Here is a 19,517-nt window from a genome sequence, read left to right as displayed (position 1 = left end):
TCTCTCTCTCTCTCTCTCTCTCTCTCTCTCTCTCTCTCTCTCTCTCTCTCTCTCTCTCTCTCTCTCTCTCTCTCTCTCTCTCTCTCTCTCTCTCTCTCTCTCTCTCTCTCTCTCTATATATATATATATATATATATATATCTGTCTGTCTGTCTATCTATCTATCTATCTGCCTTTCACATACCCTTTATCCCTCTTATCTTTCTAGCTTTTTTCTTTCTTACGGTTCAAACAATTTTTTCACTCTAATCTTTGTTCTCTATCCCTCTACCTACCTCTCTCCCACTCTCTCTGTCTACCCACCTATCTATATATCTATCTCTCCATCTATCTATCTATCTATCTATATATCTATCTCTCCATCTATCTATCTGTCTATCTGTTTATCTATCTATCTCACCCACCGACTTGGCTGCCCGAATTGGAGTCCACCTCGGAAAAGCCCAACTCCCTCCCAGCAGCCAGGAACGCTTGGGTCACGGGGGACGATTTGGCGCTCCGAGTTACGCCCAGAGGACCCCCGCGCCCGTGGAAGGCCTCTGGTGTAGGGAGGAAAGGGGGGAGGTTGCATTGGTGTGTAGGTATATAGGAGAGGGGAGGGGGGGTGATACATATATTAATACATACATACATACATACACACATACTCAGTCACATATGTTATCCAGCGTTCATGCATGTATATATTATTAGACTATCATTGGTTACCTATTTTTTACCATCTGTATTAACTCTGTCTCTCTCTCTCTCTCTCTCTCTCTCTCTCTCTCTCTCTCTCTCTCTCTCTCTCGTTCGTGGTGGGGTTCAATTTTCTCCTTTTTTGCTCCTTTCGTCTTTTTTTGCCGTCTCTCTCTCTCTCTCTCTCTCTCTCTCTCTCTCTCTCTCTCTCTCTCTCTCTATCTATCTATCTATCTATCTATCTATCTATCTCTCTATCTATCTATCTATCTCTCACCGGCGCCAGGAGGGAGAGGGCCTTGGAAGTCCTCGCTCCTCTTGAAGTAAGGCAGCACACTCTCGTAGTCCCAGCCAGGGTTCCCAAGCTCCGCCCACAGGTCATAATCACGCCTGTTGCCCCGCGCGTACACCAGGCCGCCCGTGGAAGCTGAGCCGCCCATGACACGCCCCTGCAATATCCGCCCACCCTATCCATGGGCGTAAGGATTGATGAAGTGGGTGAGCGAGTGGCTGATGGAATGGATATCTGACTGACTATAGGATTGAGTGACTGGGGGATTGACTGACTGACTGATTGACTGACTAAAGGCTTGTGTGAGTGGGAGAGTGACTGACTGACTGATTGACTGACTAAAGGATTGTGTGAGTGGGAGAGTGACTGACTGACTGATTGACTGACTTAAGAATTGTGTGAGTGGGAGAGTGACTGACTGACTGATTGACTGACTAAAGGATTGAGTGAGTGGGAGAGTGACTGACTGACTGACTGACTTATGATTGTGTGAGTGGGAGAGTGACTGACTGACTGACTGATTGACTAACTGACTGTGTGGATGACTGCCTGAGAAAATAATTAACTGACTGACTAAGGATTAATTAACTGAACGACGGGTTGACTGGCTGACTGAAGGAATGACTAACTGACTGACTGATCGAACTTTAATTCTTTTCAAAACAATATGACTGGTGTAAGAGAGGGTTATATTAATCAATTTAGTAAGATTTGTGTTCTGTGTAAGTATTTCACGCGGAGAATCCCAAACCGCTAAATCTTCCAATATCTTCCTTTCTAGCGCTATCCTGATTATACTTTACCTATAGTTTTACCTTAACACTTGTCTATAGCTTTACCCTAATCACACCTTCCCCACAGTTTCCCCTATGGCGTTACTCTCTCTCGGCTCAAACATCTTTTTCACTCTAATCTTTGTTCTCTCTCCTTCTACTTACCTCTCTCTCAATCTATCTATTTATCCCTCCTATAGATACCCTGTTCACACCTTCCCAACAGCGTTACCATGATCCCACCGCCACCATCACTCACCTTGCCAATGAAGTACTGGTTGGAGTACCTCTGGGGGGCGATGTGGTACTCCCAGTTTGTGTCGGTGAAGTACAGGGCCACATTCAGTCCAGGCACCGTGGTTTCGGGGGTCGGGGCCGGTCCTGCCTCTATCACCAAGACCTGCCAGCCAGCCTCGGCCAGCCTCGCCCCCACCACACCACCCCCGCAGCCCCCGCCCACTGCACATGCCGACGGAGGGAAGAGAGAGAAAGGACTGCTGTTAATTAAGGATGTTGGGTTTGGAGAGGGACGGAGGGGCATATGAGAGAGGGAGAAAGGGCTGGTCGTGAGGATGCTGGGTCTTGGAGAGAGAGCGGAAGAGCATGAGAGAGGGAAGGGAGAGAGTTGGTCATCGAAGAGAGAGAGAACGGAAGGGCATAAGAGAGAGAAGGAAGAGAGGGAAAAAGGACTCGATGTTGTGCGTTAGAGGGAGGGAACATGGAAGGAAATAAGGAGGTAAGAACCATATTAAATGTATTACGTATCAAGGAAGGAGACAAACAGGGAGCCACGAACGTACCTACAACGAAGTCATAAGTTGTGCGGTAATTGGTCGGGGTCTTGTAAGGGTTGGGACCGGACCGCATCAAAACCGCCAGAAGCACCAACCGCAGAAGGGTGAACAACACATCGGCGGTCATTATCAAACCCTTGCTGGCCGCCCGCTTGGTATAGGAGGAACCGCTAATGTTGGTCACCGGGGCTCGAGGCGGTTGGCAACATTGCGTGGGGAGAGACGAACTGACGTGCCGGACCTAGGATTACATAATGTTACGCTGGACTGATGGTTGATGCGCTACCAGGAAACATGAGAGTCACCCCTGCAAGAAGTTCCCTTTGATGCACTGAAGGGTCTCGAGGCAGGTGACATCATAGTGTGGGGTGAGATGAGCTGATTTTGATGGATTCGTGTTCTTCAAAAGTCGAGGAAAGACACACTACAGGGAAACGTAAGAATTAGCCTATTATAGCAACCGCACTGTATTTTCGTGTACATTTATAGATTCATACGACTCTCTCAGGACCAATTTTAGCGAGGTGGGTGTTAAATGGATACCGTACGAATTTTTCCATGAGAGGTTATTTTCTTTCTTCAGTGGAACGTATCGTACCCTTCATGGAGTCCACTTAAACAATAATCCAACTCCAGGTTTCTTTGATCCACCAGAGAGTCTCGATGCTACTGTGATGCCGTTTGAAGGGATGATAAAGACAAGCCTGACTGATACTCCTGTTTAAGTCTATGGGTAATGCACGCCACAAGTCAACTGAAGCCGGGGCGAGCGAGTCCACCCTCGATGAGTCTAGGCTCTAGGGGAAGCACTTCTAGATTGTTGATTGGTTGATTGACTTATTGGTTGAGTTTTGCTTGTACTGTATAAGGCTACACACATATAGGATTCACTATGGATTAGACTTATTATGAACACTTATTTCCACTTTGCTCACGTGGAATATAATTATGTTTATTGCCTCAGATACTGGCGATCCATTCTCTCACTCCACTGGCCAGTTCTAAAGTACTGGGAAATAAGTCACCGCATTAATCAAGTATAAATTATATAAACATTCATTTCGAGTGTCTTCATCATTTCTTTTTTTACTTCTTTTGACCTGTGTCGCTTTGTATCGCTTCGTAGGTCCTCCTCCGTTTGATCTCTTCTGCTTAATCACACACTTTGCAATACTTCTCTCACTATATTGTACTATGGCACTATATTTTCCATAATTTATCTCTTCATTTTCTCGCTCGATTCATACTTATTTTCTATTCTTTTCTTGTGTTCATTCAAGCATCTGTGACCTTTTTCTCCCGCTCAGAATTCCCGTTGAAAATCTATAGGGTCACCACACACACGTATATGATGATGCAGTGTAATCCTCCGCGCCAGCCTCCAGTGCTCACCCTCTCGCACCGGGCTGCATATCCACACTGGCCGCCGCCTCGCTGGCCTGGCACTCGTTCGTCCCCCAATCGCCTCACTATAATACAGTCACTACGCAAACTTTTGGCCACTCCGTGCTTGGATCCCAATGCGTGCCGCTCGCTCGACGCTCGCTGTGGCGCTGGCCCGTAGCCTGTTACGTTACTACTGGACGCCTCCACACACTCGTGACGTACGTAACACAGCTTATAGAGTCTTGCACCACTACGCCACATGTCCCCACGGTTCGCTACAGTTCTACAAGAGTACAAGTCGCACACGAGAACCTTGCACCGCGGAAGACTATTCACTGTATGGGTCGCAACTTACATAAAAACGAAATTAGTCTTATACATTAAATTAAGGTTCTTGAACTCGTTTTTTTTTATTATTTTTCTTAATACAGCTGAGTATTTAATAAGATTTACAACGCAAGGCCGTAATTTCTAGGGGGGCTAGGGGGGCTATAGCACCCCAATGTTTTCAATGTCCGTCTCAAAATGTCCATAGAGGTGCTTATTTAAAAAAAAAAATCTGCTACCTGTGCAAGCTCGCTTTGCTCGCCACCCTCCCCCATTTCATGAGCCTATGATGCCCTCTAGCCAAAATTACGGGCCTGGAGAGAGAGAGAGAGCCTTGCTCTTGCTGTACAGGAAGACTCTGTTGAGGAGAGAGTCAGCCTTCTATCGACACAATAAAAAATAAAACAACACAAGCAGGCATCATCCAATCTTCCAATTCCCTATTTTCTTCTTTCCACAGAAATTCCAATCTTTCTCTTCCTTCTATAATTTTTTCATTTGTTCCATCACTCAGTAGCAGCAGTGCCATTCCCATCCCCTCTCTCCTCTAATCCTCCCCCATTCATCCCAGCCCATCTCACACCAGTGCCACCATCCCATCTCTCCCCGTCGGTACTCACCATAATTAACACACATGCAGTGACAGTTGCACCCCAGTACCACACACACATCTGCACACACTTACACTGGACCCACCTGACTGTGCTCACTTGCATGCACATTTCATACCACCTCGAGCTTCTTGAAGAAAATCACCACCAGGGCTTCCATCAGCCCATCTGGACACACACCACTGGCTTCCTCTGCACCACCTGACACCTAAAAGTTCTCTTCGCTCCATCGCATGCTCTCCTTAGTCACGTTCCCACCTTCTTTTATCTTCTCCTCTCTCTCTCTTCTTCTCTCTCTCTATCCCATCTTCCACCTCACTGTTGCTGCACTCTCATCCATCATCCCCTTCCTTCCTTCCTTCCTGTCGTTCACCCTGATGACATACCACTGTCACCAACCATTCTCATAAAGTTCTAATCCATTCTGATCCTCATGCAAGAGAGAGAGAGAGAGAGAGAGAGAGAGAGAGAGAGAGAGAGAGAGAGAGAGAGAGAGAGAGAGAGAGAGAGAGAGAGAGAGAGAGAGAGAGAGAGAGAGAGAGAGAGAGAGAGAGAGAGAGAGAGAGAGAGAGAGAGAGAGAGAGAGAGAAAAGCAAGGGAACCACAATAATAAAGAAAGGCAAGGGAATCACAGAAGTAGTGGGAATGGGTATTATCCGTAGTAAGCAAAACGACTTCATCCCAGGGCACACACACACACACACACACACACACACATTCTGAGGGTAGGGTGAGGGGCCCCCATTCCACCATTCCGCGTGCGACAGTATAGTAGTTACTCTCTCGGGTCGTGAAATAGTTTAATAGATAGTCAAACAGTAATAGTTAAGTAGTTAGTTATGTCGTTAGATGATTAATTACTAGAAGTTAGTAAGTGAGAACTCTTTCAAGAGGAGGGTATCAGGACACCTCTCCTCCCGAAATTGACCTCTCTTTTTGGACACTCCTTTGACCTCTATTCAGGAGCAGTAAGTAGCGGGCTTTTTTATATTTTTCTTTACGCCCTTGAACTGTCTCCTTAGCTGTAAAAAAAAAAATAGTTAGTAGATTAGTTAAATAGTTAGTAGATCATTCTTTCCTCAGTATTTTGTGTTTCTATCATTTCTTGTTGTTATGCGTCGATCTTGGTGTTCGGTTTTTATATACTGCACTTTTTTTGTTTTGTTTTATATATATTATCATTTTTTTGGTGTCATATATATCTAATTCCTTTTTTGATGTTGTTTTTATACCATCCGTTTTGTGGTGTTCTGCGGTGGCCTCTTCGTCCCCATAAGACTCACCCATAATTTGGTTGATGTTGATGTTAGGGGCGAAAAGTAAATGATGTGTGTTTGTAATCTATTCTATTTATACTAAACTTTACTACGCTTTATTTATTTATTTATTTAATTATTTTATTTGTTTGTTATATTTTATTTTATTAATTTATTTATTTATTTGTTTTTTGTTTGATTTTTTATTAGTGTTTGGTGTGTGGTTTGAATTCGGAGTTTTCCTTCTCCTAGGAGGACTGCCTACCACGGCTGACGACCCCCTCCTGCCCGGGTTTGTGATCGGAGTTTGCTCTCCTAGGTGAACTGCCTCGCGGCTAACGATCTCCACCTCCCCGGGTTTGTGATCAGAGTTGTCCTTCTCCTAGGTGAACTGCTCACGCTAACGACCTCCACCTGCCGGGTTTTTAATCGGAGTTTGCTCTCCTAGGTGAACTGCTGGCGCTAACGACCTCCACCTGCCGGGTTTGTAATCGGAGTTTGCTCTCCTAGGTGAACTGCTCTCGCTAACGACCTCCACCTGCCGGGTTTGTAATCGGAGTTTGCTCTCCTAGGTGAACTGCTCTCGCTAACGACCTCCACCTGCCGGGTTTGTAATCGGAGTTTGCTCTCCTAGGTGAATTGCTCACGCTAACGACCTCCACCTGCCGGGTTTGTTGTTCGGAGTTGTCCCTCTCCTAGATGAATTGCCTACCATGGCTAACGACCTCCATCTGTCCGTGTTTGTTGTTCGGAGTTGTCCCTCTCCTAGATGAATTGCCTACCATGGCTGACGACCTCCATCTGTCCGTGTTTGTTGTTCGGAGTTGTCCCTCTCCTAGATGAATTGCCTACCATGGCTAACGACCTCCATCTGTCCGTGTTTGTTGTTCGGAGTTGTCCCTCTCCTAGATGAATTGCCTACCACGGCTAACGACCTCCATCTGTCCGTGTTTGTTGTTCGGAGTTGTCCCTCTCCTAGATGAATTACCTACCACGGCTGACGACCTCCATCTGTCCGTGTTTGTTGTTCGGAGTTGTCCCTCTCCTAGATGAATTGCCTACCATGGCTGACGACCTCCATCTGTCCGTGTTTGTTGTTCGGAGTTGTCCTCTCCTAGATGAATTGCCTACCACGGCTAACGACCTCCATCTGTCCGTGTTTGTTGTTCGGAGTTGTCCCTCTCCTAGATGAATTGCCTACCATGGCTGACGACCTCCATCTGCCCGTGTTTGTTGTTCGGAGTTGTCCCTCTCCTAGATGAATTGCCTACCATGGCTGACGACCTCCATCTGCCCGTGTTTGTTGTTCGGAGTTGTCCCTCTCCTAGATGAATTGCCTACCATGGCTAACGACCTCCATCTGTCCGTGTTTGTTGTTCGGAGTTGTCCCTCTCCTAGATGAATTGCCTACCATGGCTGACGACCTCCATCTGTCCGTGTTTGTTGTTCGGAGTTGTCCCTCTCCTAGATGAATTGCCTACCATGGCTGACGACCTCCATCTGTCCGTGTTTGTTGTTCGGAGTTGTCCCTCTCCTAGATGAATTGCCTACCATGGCTAACGACCTCCATCTGTCCGTGTTTGTTGTTCGGAGTTGTCCCTCTCCTAGATGAATTGCCTACCATGGCTAACGACCTCCATCTGCCCGTGTTTGTTGTTCGGAGTTGTCCCTCTCCTAGATGAATTGCCTACCATGGCTAACGACCTCCATCTGCCCGTGTTTGTTGTTCGGAGTTGTCCCTCTCCTAGATGAATTGCCTACCATGGCTGACGACCTCCATCTGCCCGTGTTTGTTGTTCGGAGTTGTCCCTCTCCTAGATGAATTGCCTACCATGGCTAACGACCTCCATCTGCCCGTGTTTGTTGTTCGGAGTTGTCCCTCTCCTAGATGAATTGCCTACCATGGCTAACGACCTCCATCTGCCCGTGTTTGTTGTTCGGAGTTGTCCCTCTCCTAGATGAATTGCCTACCATGGCTGACGACCTCCATCTGTCCGTGTTTGTTGTTCGGAGTTGTCCCTCTCCTAGATGAATTGCCTACCATGGCTGACGACCTCCATCTGCCCGTGTTTGTTGTTCGGAGTTGTCCCTCTCCTAGATGAATTGCCTACCATGGCTGACGACCTTCATCTGCCCGTGTTTGTTGTTCGGAGTTGTCCCTCTCCTAGATGAATTGCCTACCATGGCTAACGACCTCCATCTGTCCGTGTTTGTTGTTCGGAGTTGTCCCTCTCCTAGATGAATTGCCTACCATGGCTGACGACCTCCATCTGCCCGTGTTTGTTGTTCGGAGTTGTCCCTCTCCTAGATGAATTGCCTACCATGGCTGACGACCTCCATCTGTCCGTGTTTGTTGTTCGGAGTTGTCCCTCTCCTAGATGAATTGCCTACCATGGCTAACGACCTCCATCTGTCCGTGTTTGTTGTTCGGAGTTGTCCCTCTCCTAGATGAATTACCTACCATGGCTAACGACCTCCATCTGTCCGTGTTTGTTGTTCGGAGTTGTCCCTCTCCTAGATGAATTGCCTACCATGGCTAACGACCTCCATCTGCCCGTGTTTGTTGTTCGGAGTTGTCCCTCTCCTAGATGAATTGCCTACCACGGCTGACGAGCTCCACCTGCCCGGGTTTGTAATCAGAGTTGTCCTTCTCCTAGGTGAACTGCTCACGCTAACGAGCTCCACCTGCCCGGATTTTTCATCGGAGTTTGCTCTCCTAGGTGAACTGCTCTCGCTAACGAGCTCCACCTGCCCGGATTTTTCATCGGAGTTTGCTCTCCTAGGTGAACTGCTCGCGCTAACGACTTCCACCTGCCGGGTTTGATGTTCGGAGTTTGCTCTCCTAGATGGACTGCCTACCACGGCTAACGAGCCCCATCTGCCCGGGTTTGTTGTTCGGAGTTTGCTCTCCTAGGTGGACTGCCTACCACGGCTAACGAGCCCCACCTACCCGATCTCCGGCACCTCCGCGGACGCCCCGGGGCACACCAAGGCGCCCCTCGGGGAGCCCTCCAGTACCGCCCCTCTCGCCAGGGAGACCTTGGGCTCGCTGGCGCTCCTTACTCTCGATCCCCTCCGAGTCGAGGAGGGCGGCGGATGCAAGAACTCGCTTCTTAAAACTACCAGACTGGATTATGAAATTAATAAAAGATATCGCAATGCTCGCCGCGTATATCGTCTTTGGGATGGAAAGTCGCGGGGCCTCGGGAACGCGCACAGGGCGTCCAAAAACTTACTCCGTTTCCCTCTTTCCTTACTTCGATCCCTCATTTCTCTTCTATCATGTGTTCCTTATCCTTAATCGTCTGTTTTACTGTTCATTTATTTATTAGTTCGTTCTTATTAAATAGATAAATGAGTGGAAAATGTCCGGATGGGGAAATGTCCAGAAGGGAATATGTGTTCATGGGGGACTTTGTCAAGGGGGAACACGTCCAAGGAGGAATAATTATGTCTGGTACCCGGCCGCTGCTTACCTGACACCCTTCCCTACCTATCCCACACATTCAAGGGGTCTAGAGAAGCTTATACACTCTAGCATCCTTGCACGCAGTAGAGACCAGTGAGAATAGTCATGTCAGAAGGGAATATATATGGAGAAAACACGAATGGCAATCATGATATATTTAACGTAGTTCCCCATACGCAGAACCCGCAGGTGTTTGCTTCTTTAGTTTGGGGAGACTAATAAAATAAGGCCACGATCCTCCTGACTGCATTATAGTGAGGGAATATAGTGTAATTCCCTTGAAAATAGTGTGTGAATAGGCAGAAGAGAGGAGCAAGAGGAAGAATTAAGACCTACAAAACCATACAGGTCAAAAAAAGAAGAAGGGTTTTGTTCATCTCTTAAGCTTTGACCCTTGAATATGCTGGAACGTTGTGTAATCCCATTGAAAAGAAAAGTATGTGAATAGGAATAAGAGAGGACCAAGAGGATGAGGACCTACAAAACCATATAGGCCTACATATGTCAAAAGAAAGAAGAAGAATTAAGGGTTTTGTTCACTTATATTCATCTCTAATCAAGCATTGACTCCTGGATATGCTGTCACGTATACCTCATAAATTAAATAAATCACTGTATTCCTGTATATCTAAAAGAAATCACTATATATCCCTGTATATTCAAAAGAAATCACTATATATCCCTGTATATTCAAAAGAAATCACAATATATTCCTGTATATTCAAAAGAAATCACTATATCCAGTCATATGTTAACTGGATTGACTGACTGACTGGGTTATCCATTTCAAAACCAGATGATTGATAATGTAAAAGAGGGTTATATGGTTGTTCATTCATGCTGGAATGTTGAAATACACCACAAATTACTAGTACATCTTTTATCTGATATACTTCTTTGTTAAATGACCCTTATTAACATATCTCTATACTTCCCTAATTGCTCTCCTTTTCCTTTCTTTTCCTTCTCTTTCCTCCTCTTTCTTACTCCCTTTCCTTGCTCCCCTTCTTTCATTAGGTTAAGTTAGGTTAGGTTAGGTTACTCTTCTCTTAATTTACTCTTCTTTAATCAATCAATCCTTAATTAGTATCACTGTTGCAAGCACAAGAAGAAAGCACAGCAACACACAACGTTATTTTCCTATCACAAGTAGCTTTTGGGGGTAAGATATGGAGGTTTTTCTAATTAATGAAGAACTGACAGTTATATTTAGGTTAAGATAATGGCTCTCCCTTGGCTGACTCCTCCCTTTCCTTCCTTTCAACGTTCTCCTATTTTACCTTTCATACGTTTCTGGCACTCATTACACCGTCACAGGCATGAGAGGAAAATAGTGCCAGTTAATAGCTTTTGGGTGATATATTTTGTTTCCCTGGACTAATAGATTTAATTGTGTGATAAGATAAGATAATGATATTTTCCCCCACGTGACAGCACCTCCCTCCTCCCTTCCCTTGGCCACCTCCTCCTCTCCCTCCGTTTGACCTGTTACACTTGTCTCCTGTTTTACCCTTCATACGTTTCTGCCACTCAATTGTCTTCATCATTTCTTTTTTTACTTCTTTTGACCTATGTCGCTTTGTATCGCTTCGTAGGTCCTCCTCCGTTTGATCTCTTCTGCTTAATCACACACTTTGCAATACTTCTTTCACTATATTGTACTATGGCACTATATTTTCCATAATTTATCTCTTCATTTTCTCGCTCGATTCATACTTATTTTCTATTCTTTTCTTGTGTTCATTCAAGCATCTGTGACCTTTTTCTCCCGTTCAAAATTCCCGTTGAAAATCTATAGGGTCACCACACACACGTATATGATGATGCAGTGTAATCCTCCGCGCCAGCCTCCAGTGCTCACCCTCTCGCACCGGGCTGCATATCCACACTGGCCGCCGCCTCGCTGGCCTGGCACTCGTTCGTCCCCCAATGCCTCACTATAATACAGTCACTTCGTAAACTTTTGGCCACTCCGTGCGTGGACCCCAATGCGTGCCGCTCGCTCGACGCTCGCTGTGGCGCTGGCCCGTAGCCTGTTACGTTACTACTGGACGCCTCCACACACTCGTGACGTACGTATCACAGCTTATAGAGTCTTGCACCACTACGCCACATGTCCCCACGGTTCGCTACAGTTCTACAAGAGTACAAGTCGCACACGAGTACCTTGCACCGTGGAAGGCTATTCACTGCATGGGTCGCAACTTACATAAAAACGAAATTAGTCTTATACATTAAATTAAGGTTCTTGAACTCTTGTTTTTTTCTTATTTTTCTTAATACAGCTGAGTATTTAATAAGATTTACAACGCAAGGCCGTAATTTCTAGGGGGGCTAGGGGGGCTATAGCACCCCAATGTTTTCAATGTCCGTCTCAAAATGTCCATAGAGGTGCTTATTTAAAAAAAAAAAATCTGCTACCTGTGCAAGCTCGCTTTGCTCGCCACCCTCCCCCATTTCATGAGCCTATGATGCCCTCTAGCCAAAATTACGGGCCTGGAGAGAGAGAGAGAGAGAGAGCTCTTGCTCTTGCTCTTGCTGTACAGGTGACCCGTTGGAGAGTCAGGCCTTCGTATCGACACAACCTGTAAAAATAAAACAACACAAGCAGTATCCATTACAAATCTTCCAATTCCCTATTTCTTGCACACCACATCTTTTCCAGAAAACTCTTCATGGCTTCTATAATTCTATCATTTGCTTCATCACTCAGTCCCAGCAGCAGCAGCATCCATTCCCTCTCTGTTCCTGCAATCCTCCCATTCACATCCCAGCCCATCTCACTCAGTGCCACCCTCATCATCTCCGTCCTTTCTCTCCGGTACCTCTCACACACCAGTACCACATGCACGACAGTTTCATCCACACCCCTGTCACACATCTGACACACTTTGCTGCGGGACTCAGACCACCTGTAGTTTCTTGCATTCACATTCATACACTGCGCTCGAGCTTGGAAGAGAAAATCACCACCCAGGCTTCCATCATACCAGCTGACACACTGCGGGGCTTCCTTTTCCCTGTACCACTCCAAAGTAGTCTTTCGCTCCATCGCATGCTTCCACCTCCTCAGACCGTCACCTTTCACTGCACTGTCTATCTCTCTCTTCCACTTTCTCGCATCCCATTCTAGATCCTCACTGTTGCTGTCAGTCATTTTCCATTCAAAGAAACGCCTCCCTTCCTCTGCTCACCCACCTGACTCGCATACCACTGTCACCAACCATTCTCATGCAGTTCTTAATCCATTTGCTCTCATGCAAGAGAGAGAGAGAGAGAGAGAGAGAGAGAGAGAGAGAGAGAGAGAGAGAGAGAGAGAGAGAGAGAGAGAGAGAGAGAGAGAGAGAGAGAGAGAGAGAGAGAGAGAGAGAGAGAGAGAGAGAGAGAGAAAAGCAAGGAAACCACAATAATAAAGAAAGGCAAGGGAATCACAGTAGTAGTGGGAATGGGTATTATCCGTAGTAGGCAAAACGACTTCATCCCAGGGCACACACACACACACACACACACACACACACACACACACACATTCTGAGGGTAGGGTGAGGGGCCCCCATTCCACCATTCCGCGTGCGACAAGTATAGTAGTTACTCTCTCGGGTCGTGAAATAGTTTAATGAATAGTCAAACACTAATAGTTAAGTGGTTAGCTACGTCGTTAGATGGTTAATTACTAGAAGTTAGTAAGTGAGAACTCTTTCAAGAGGAGGGTATCAGGACACCTCTCCTCCCGAAATTGACCTCTCTTTTTGGACACTCCTTTGACCTCTATTCAGGAGCAGTAAGTAGCGGGCTTTTTTATATTTTTTCTTTACGCCCTTGAACTGTCTCCTTAGCTGGTTAGTGTTAAATAGTTAGTAGATCATTCTTTCCTCAGTATTTTGTGTTTCTATCATTTCTTGTTGTTATGCGTCGATCTTGGTGTTCGGTTTTTATATACTGCACTTTTTTTGTTTTGTTTTATATATATTATCATTTTTTTGGTGTCATATATATCTAATTCCTTTTTTGATGTTGTTTTTATACCATCCGTTTTGTGGTGTTCTGCGGTGGCCTCTTCGTCCCCATAAGACTCACCCATAATTTGGTTGATGTTGATGTTAGGGGCGAAAAGTAAATGATGTGTGTTTGTAATCTATTCTATTTATACTAAACTTTACTACGCTTTATTTATTTATTTATTTAATTATTTTATTTGTTTGTTATATTTTATTTTATTAATTTATTTATTTATTTGTTTTTTGTTTGATTTTTTATTAGTGTTTGGTGTGTGGTTTGAATTCGGAGTTTTCCTTCTCCTAGGAGGACTGCCTACCACGGCTGACGACCCCCTCCTGCCCGGGTTTGTGATCGGAGTTTGCTCTCCTAGGTGAACTGCCTCGCGGCTAACGATCTCCACCTCCCCGGGTTTGTGATCAGAGTTGTCCTTCTCCTAGGTGAACTGCTCACGCTAACGACCTCCACCTGCCGGGTTTTTAATCGGAGTTTGCTCTCCTAGGTGAACTGCTGGCGCTAACGACCTCCACCTGCCGGGTTTGTAATCGGAGTTTGCTCTCCTAGGTGAACTGCTCACGCTAACGACCTCCACCTGCCGGGTTTTTAATCGGAGTTTGCTCTCCTAGGTGAACTGCTGGCGCTAACGACCTCCACCTGCCGGGTTTGTAATCGGAGTTTGCTCTCCTAGGTGAACTGCTCTCGCTGACGACCTCCACCTGCCCGGGTTTGTAATCAGAGTTGTCCTTCTCCTAGGTGAACTGCTCTCGCTAACGACCTCCACCTGCCGGGTTTGTTGTTCGGAGTTGTCCCTCTCCTAGATGAATTGCCTACCATGGCTAGCCCGGGTTTGTAATCAGAGTTGTCCCTCCCTGAACTGCCTACTCCACATAACTCCCACCGCCTCTCTGATTTTTCATCGGATTTTTTCCTCCTAGGGTGAATCCCTCTCGCCTAAACGACCTCCTTCTGGCCGTGTTTGTTGTTCGGAGTTGTCCCTCTCCTAGATGAATTGCCTACCATGGCTGACGACCTCCATCTGTCCGTGTTTGTTGTTCGGAGTTGTCCTCTCCTAGATGAATTGCCTACCACGGCTAACGACCTCCATCTGTCCGTGTTTGTTGTTCGGAGTTGTCCCTCTCCTAGATGAATTGCCTTCCATGGCTGACGACCTCCATCTGCCCGTGTTTGTTGTTCGGAGTTGTCCCTCTCCTAGATGAATTGCCTACCATGGCTAACGACCTTCATCTGTCCGTGTTTGTTGTTCGGAGTTGTCCCTCTCCTAGATGAATTACCTACCATGGCTAACGACCTCCATCTGCCCGTGTTTGTTGTTCGGAGTTGTCCCTCTCCTAGATGAATTGCCTACCATGGCTAACGACCTTCATCTGTCCGTGTTTGTTGTTCGGAGTTGTCCCTCTCCTAGATGAATTACCTACCATGGCTAACGACCTCCATCTGCCCGTGTTTGTTGTTCGGAGTTGTCCCTCTCCTAGATGAATTGCTTACCACGGCTGACGACCTCCATCTGTCCGTGTTTGTTGTTCGGAGTTGTCCCTCTCCTAGATGAACTGCCTACCATGGCTAACGACCTTCATCTGCCCGTGTTTGTTGTTCGGAGTTGTCCCTCTCCTAGATGAATTGCCTACCATGGCTAACGACCTTCATCTGCCCGTGTTTGTTGTTCGGAGTTGTCCCTCTCCTAGATGAACTGCCTACCATGGCTAACGACCTTCATCTGCCCGTGTTTGTTGTTCGGAGTTGTCCCTCTCCTAGATGAATTGCCTACCACGGCTGACGATCTCCACCTGCCCGGGTTTGTAATCAGAGTTGTCCTTCTCCTAGGTGAACTGCTCACGCTAACGAGCTCCACCTGCCCGGATTTTTCGTCGGAGTTTGCTCTCCTAGGTGAACTGCTCTCGCTAACGAGCTCCACCTGCCCGGATTTTTCATCGGAGTTTGCTCTCCTAGGTGAACTGCTCACGCTAACGAGCTCCACCTGCCCGGATTTTTCATCGGAGTTTGCTCTCCTAGGTGAACTGCTCGCGCTAACGACCTCCACCTGCCGGGTTTGATGTTCGGAGTTTGCTCTCCTAGATGGACTGCCTACCACGGCTAACGAGCCCCATCTGCCCGGGTTTGTTGTTCGGAGTTTGCTCTCCTAGGTGGACTGCCTACCACGGCTAACGAGCCCCACCTACCCGATCTCCGGCACCTCCGCGGACGCCCCGGGGCACACCAAGGCGCCCCTCTGGGAGCCCTCCAGTACCGCCCCTCTCGCCAGGGAGACCTTGGGCTCGCTGGCGCTCCTTATCCCCCGAGTCGAGGAGGGCGGCGGATGCAAGAACTCGCTTCTTAAAACTACCAGACTGGATTATGAAATTAATATAAGATATCGCACTGCTTGCCGCGTATATCGTCTTTGGGATGGAAAGTCGCGGGGCCTCGGGAACGCGCACAGGGCGTCCAAAAACTTACTCAGTTTCCCTCTTTCCTTACTTCGATCCCTCATTTCTCTTCTATCATGTGTTCCTTATCCTTAATCGTCTGTTTTACTGTTCATTTATTTATTAGTTCGTTCTTATTAAATAGATAAATGAGTGGAAAATGTCCGGATGGGGAAATGTCCAGAAGGGAATATGTGTTCATGGGGGACTTTGTCAAGGGGGAACACGTCCAAGGAATAATTATGTCTGGTACCCGGCCGCTGCTTGCCTGACACCCTTCCCTACCTATCCCACACATTCAAGGGGTCTAGAGAAGCTCATACACTCTAGAATCCTTGCACACAGTAGAGACCAGTGAGAATAGTCATGTCAGAAGGGAATATATATGGAGAAAACACGAATGGCAATCATGATATATTTAACGTAGTTCCCCATACGCAGAACCCGCAGGTGTTTGCTTCTTTAGTTTGGGGAGACTAATAAAATAAGGCCACGATCCTCCTGACTGCATTACAGTGAGGGAATATAGTGTAATTCCCTTGAAAATAGTGTGTGAATAGGCAGAAGAGAGGAGCAAGAGGAAGAATTAAGACCTACAAAACCATACAGGTCAAAAAAAGAAGGGTTTTGTTCATCTCTTAAGCTTTGACCCTTGAATATGCTGGAACTTTGTGTAATCCCATTGAAAAGAAAAGTATGTGAATAGGCATAAGAGAGGACCAAGAGGATGAGGACCTACGAAACCATATAGGCCTACATATGTCAAAAGAAAGAAGAAGAATATTATAGGGTTTTGCTCGCTTTTATTCATCTCTAATCAAGCATTGACTCCTGAATATGCTGTCACGTATACCTCATAAATTAAATAAATCACTGTATTCCTGTATATTCAAAAGAAATCACTATATATCCCTGTATATTCAAAAGAAATCACTATATATCCCTGTATATTTAAAAGAAATCACTATATATCCCTGTATATTTAAAAGAAATCACTATATATCCCTGTATATTTAAAAGAAATCACTATATATCCCTGTATATTTAAAAGAAATCACTATATATCCCTGTATATTTAAAAGAAATCACTATATATCCCTGTATATTCAAAAGAAATCACTATATATTCCTGTATATTCAAAAGAAATCACTATATATCCCTGTATATTCAAAAGAAATCACTATATATCCCTGTATATTCAAAAGAAATCACTATATATTCCTGTATATTCAAAAGAAATCACTATATATTCCTGTATATTCAAAAGAAATCACTATATATTCCTGTATATTCAAAAGAAATCACTATATATCCCTGTATATTCAAAAGAAATCACTATATATTCCTGTATATTCAAAAGAAATCACTATATATCCCTGTATATTCAAAAGAAATCACTATATATCCCTGTATATTCAAAAGAAATCACTATATATCCCTGTATATTCAAAAGAAATCACTATATATCCCTGTATATTCAAAAGAAATCACTATATATCCCTGTATATTCAAAAGAAATCACTATATATTCCTGTATATTCAAAAGAAATCACTATATCCAGTCATATGTTAACTGGATTGACTGACTGACTGGGTTATCCATTTCAAAACCAGATGATTGATAATGTAAAAGAGGGTTATATGGTTGTTCATTTACTATTTAATAACTATATGATGGAATGTTGAAATACACCACAAATTACTACTACATCTTTTATCTGATATACTTCTTTGTTAAATGACCCTTATTAACATATATCTCTATACTTCCCTAATTGCTCTCCTTTTCCTTTCTTTTCCTTCTCTTTCCTCCTCTTTCTTACTCCCTTTCCTTGCTCCCCTTCTTTCATTAGGTTAAGTTAGGTTAGGTTAGGTTACTCTTCTCTTAATTTACTCTTCCATATCAATCAATCAATCCTTAATTAGTATCACTGTTGCAAGCACAAGAAGAAAGCACAGCAACACACAACCTTATTTTCCTATCACAAGTAGCTTTTGGGGGTAAGATATGGAGGTTTTTCTAATTAATGAAGAACTGACAGTTATATTTAGGTTAAGATAATGGCTCTCCCTTGGCTGACTCCTCCCTTTCCTTCCTTTCAACGTTCTCCTATTTTACCTTTCATACGTTTCTGGCACTCATTACACCGTCACAGGCATGAGAGGAAAATAGTGCCAGTTAACATCTTTTGGGTGATATATTTTGTTTCCCTGGACTAATAGATTTAATTGTGTGATAAGATAAGATAATGATATTTTCCCCCACGTGACAGCACCTCCCTCCTCCCTTCCCTTGGCCACCTCCTCCTCTCCCTCCGTTTGACCTGTTACACTTGTCTCCTGTTTTACCCTTCATACGTTTCTGCCACTCAATTGTCTTCATCATTTCATTTTTTACTTCTTTTGACCTATGTCTCTTTGTATCGCTTCGTAGGTCCTCCTCCGTTTGATCTCTTCTGCTTAATCACACACTTTGCAATACTTCTCTCACTATATTGTACTATGGCACTATATTTTCCATAATTTATCTCTTCATTTTCTCTCTCGATTCATACTTATTTTCTATTCTTTTCTTGTGTTCATTCAAGCATCTGTGACCTTTTTCTCCCGTTCAAAATTCCCGTTGAAAATCTATAGGGTCACCACACACACGTATATGATGATGCAGTGTAATCCTCCGCGCCAGCCTCCAGTGCTCACCCTCTCGCACCGGGCTGCATATCCACACTGGCCGCCGCCTCGCTGGCCTGGCACTCGTTCGTCCTCCAATGCCTCACTATAATACAGTCACTTCGTAAACTTTTGGCCACTCCGTGCTTGGATCCCAATGCGTGCCGCTCGCTCGACGCTCGCTGTGGCGCTGGCCCGTAGCCTGTTACGTTACTACTGGACGCCTCCACACACTCGTGACGTACGTAACACAGCTTATAGAGTCTTGCACCACTACGCCACATGTCCCCACGGTTCGCTACAGTTCTACAAGAGTACAAGTCGCACACGAGTACCTTGCACCGTGGAAGGCTATTCACTGCATGGGTCGCAACTTACATAAAAACGAAATTAGTCTTATACATTAAATTAAGGTTCTTGAACTATTGTTTTTTTCTTATTTTTCTTAATACAGCTGAGTATTTAATAAGATTTACAACGCAAGGCCGTAATTTCTAGGGGGGCTAGGGGGGCTATAGCACCCCAATGTTTTCAATGTCCGTCTCAAAATGTCCATAGAGGTGCTTATTTAAAAAAAAAAAATCTGCTACCTGTGCAAGCTCGCTTTGCTCGCCACCCTCCCCCATTTCATGAGCCTATGATGCCCTCTAGCCAAAATTACGGGCCTGGAGAGAGAGAGAGAGAGCTCTTGCTCTTGCTCTTGCTGTACAGGTGACCCGTTGGAGAGTCAGGCCTTCGCATCGACACACCCTGTAAAAATAAAACAACACAAGCAGTATCCATTACAAATCTTCCAATTCCCTATTTCTTGCACACCACA

At 45.3% G+C, this 19,517-nt stretch overlaps 2 protein-coding genes and 2 long non-coding RNA genes across 56 annotated transcripts in view; 2 read left to right on the top strand and 2 right to left on the bottom strand.

Moving 5' to 3' along the window:
- LOC127010337 (uncharacterized) overlaps window positions 1–1,091 on the top strand; it is a 63,011-nt gene extending 61,920 nt beyond the window's left edge. The window contains exon 3 of the long non-coding RNA XR_007763107.1: window positions 965–1,091. This is a non-coding gene — a long non-coding RNA (uncharacterized LOC127010337). The remainder of the gene's footprint in view (window positions 1–964) is intronic.
- Window positions 1–4,425, bottom strand: part of LOC127010334 (glucose dehydrogenase [FAD, quinone]-like) — an 18,887-nt gene extending 14,462 nt beyond the window's left edge. Inside the window, exons 1-3 of the mRNA XM_050884265.1 lie at window positions 2,003–4,425; window positions 956–1,145; window positions 405–539 (exon numbers count right to left, since the gene is read on the bottom strand). Of these exons, the coding sequence (XP_050740222.1) occupies window positions 405–539; window positions 956–1,145; window positions 2,003–2,284 (607 nt within the window). The 5' untranslated portion in view covers window positions 2,285–4,425. The remainder of the gene's footprint in view (window positions 1–404; window positions 540–955; window positions 1,146–2,002) is intronic.
- A 1,515-nt stretch (window positions 4,426–5,940) lies between these two features.
- Window positions 5,941–19,517, bottom strand: part of LOC127010331 (uncharacterized) — an 18,728-nt gene continuing 5,151 nt past the window's right edge. For 3 of the 50 annotated variants that reach the window (XR_007763070.1, XR_007763083.1, XR_007763061.1), the window contains 2 exons: window positions 14,752–15,364; window positions 5,941–8,731 (listed from right to left, as the gene is read on the bottom strand). This is a non-coding gene — a long non-coding RNA (uncharacterized LOC127010331). Of the gene's footprint in view, window positions 8,732–14,751; window positions 15,453–15,515; window positions 15,887–19,517 lie in introns of those variants that run through there. The other 47 variants (XR_007763099.1, XR_007763105.1, XR_007763095.1 and 44 more) reach the window with 47 other exon arrangements.
- The window catches only part of LOC127010329 (2',3'-cyclic-nucleotide 3'-phosphodiesterase-like), a 25,544-nt gene continuing 16,684 nt past the window's right edge, over window positions 10,658–19,517 (top strand). The window contains exon 1 of one of the 4 annotated variants that reach the window (XM_050884223.1): window positions 10,658–10,748. The gene's annotated coding sequence lies outside the window, so the exon portion shown is untranslated. Of the gene's footprint in view, window positions 10,749–10,829; window positions 10,941–17,888; window positions 18,029–18,095; window positions 18,221–19,517 lie in introns of those variants that run through there. The other 3 variants (XM_050884220.1, XM_050884224.1, XM_050884222.1) reach the window with 3 other exon arrangements.

This window comes from Eriocheir sinensis, chromosome 43 (genome assembly GCF_024679095.1).
Source record: "Eriocheir sinensis breed Jianghai 21 chromosome 43, ASM2467909v1, whole genome shotgun sequence".
NCBI classification, from domain to species: Eukaryota; Metazoa; Arthropoda; class Malacostraca; order Decapoda; family Varunidae; genus Eriocheir; species Eriocheir sinensis.
The sequence above is the reverse complement of the archived record's forward strand: the minus strand, read 5'-3'. Positions and strand labels throughout refer to the sequence as shown.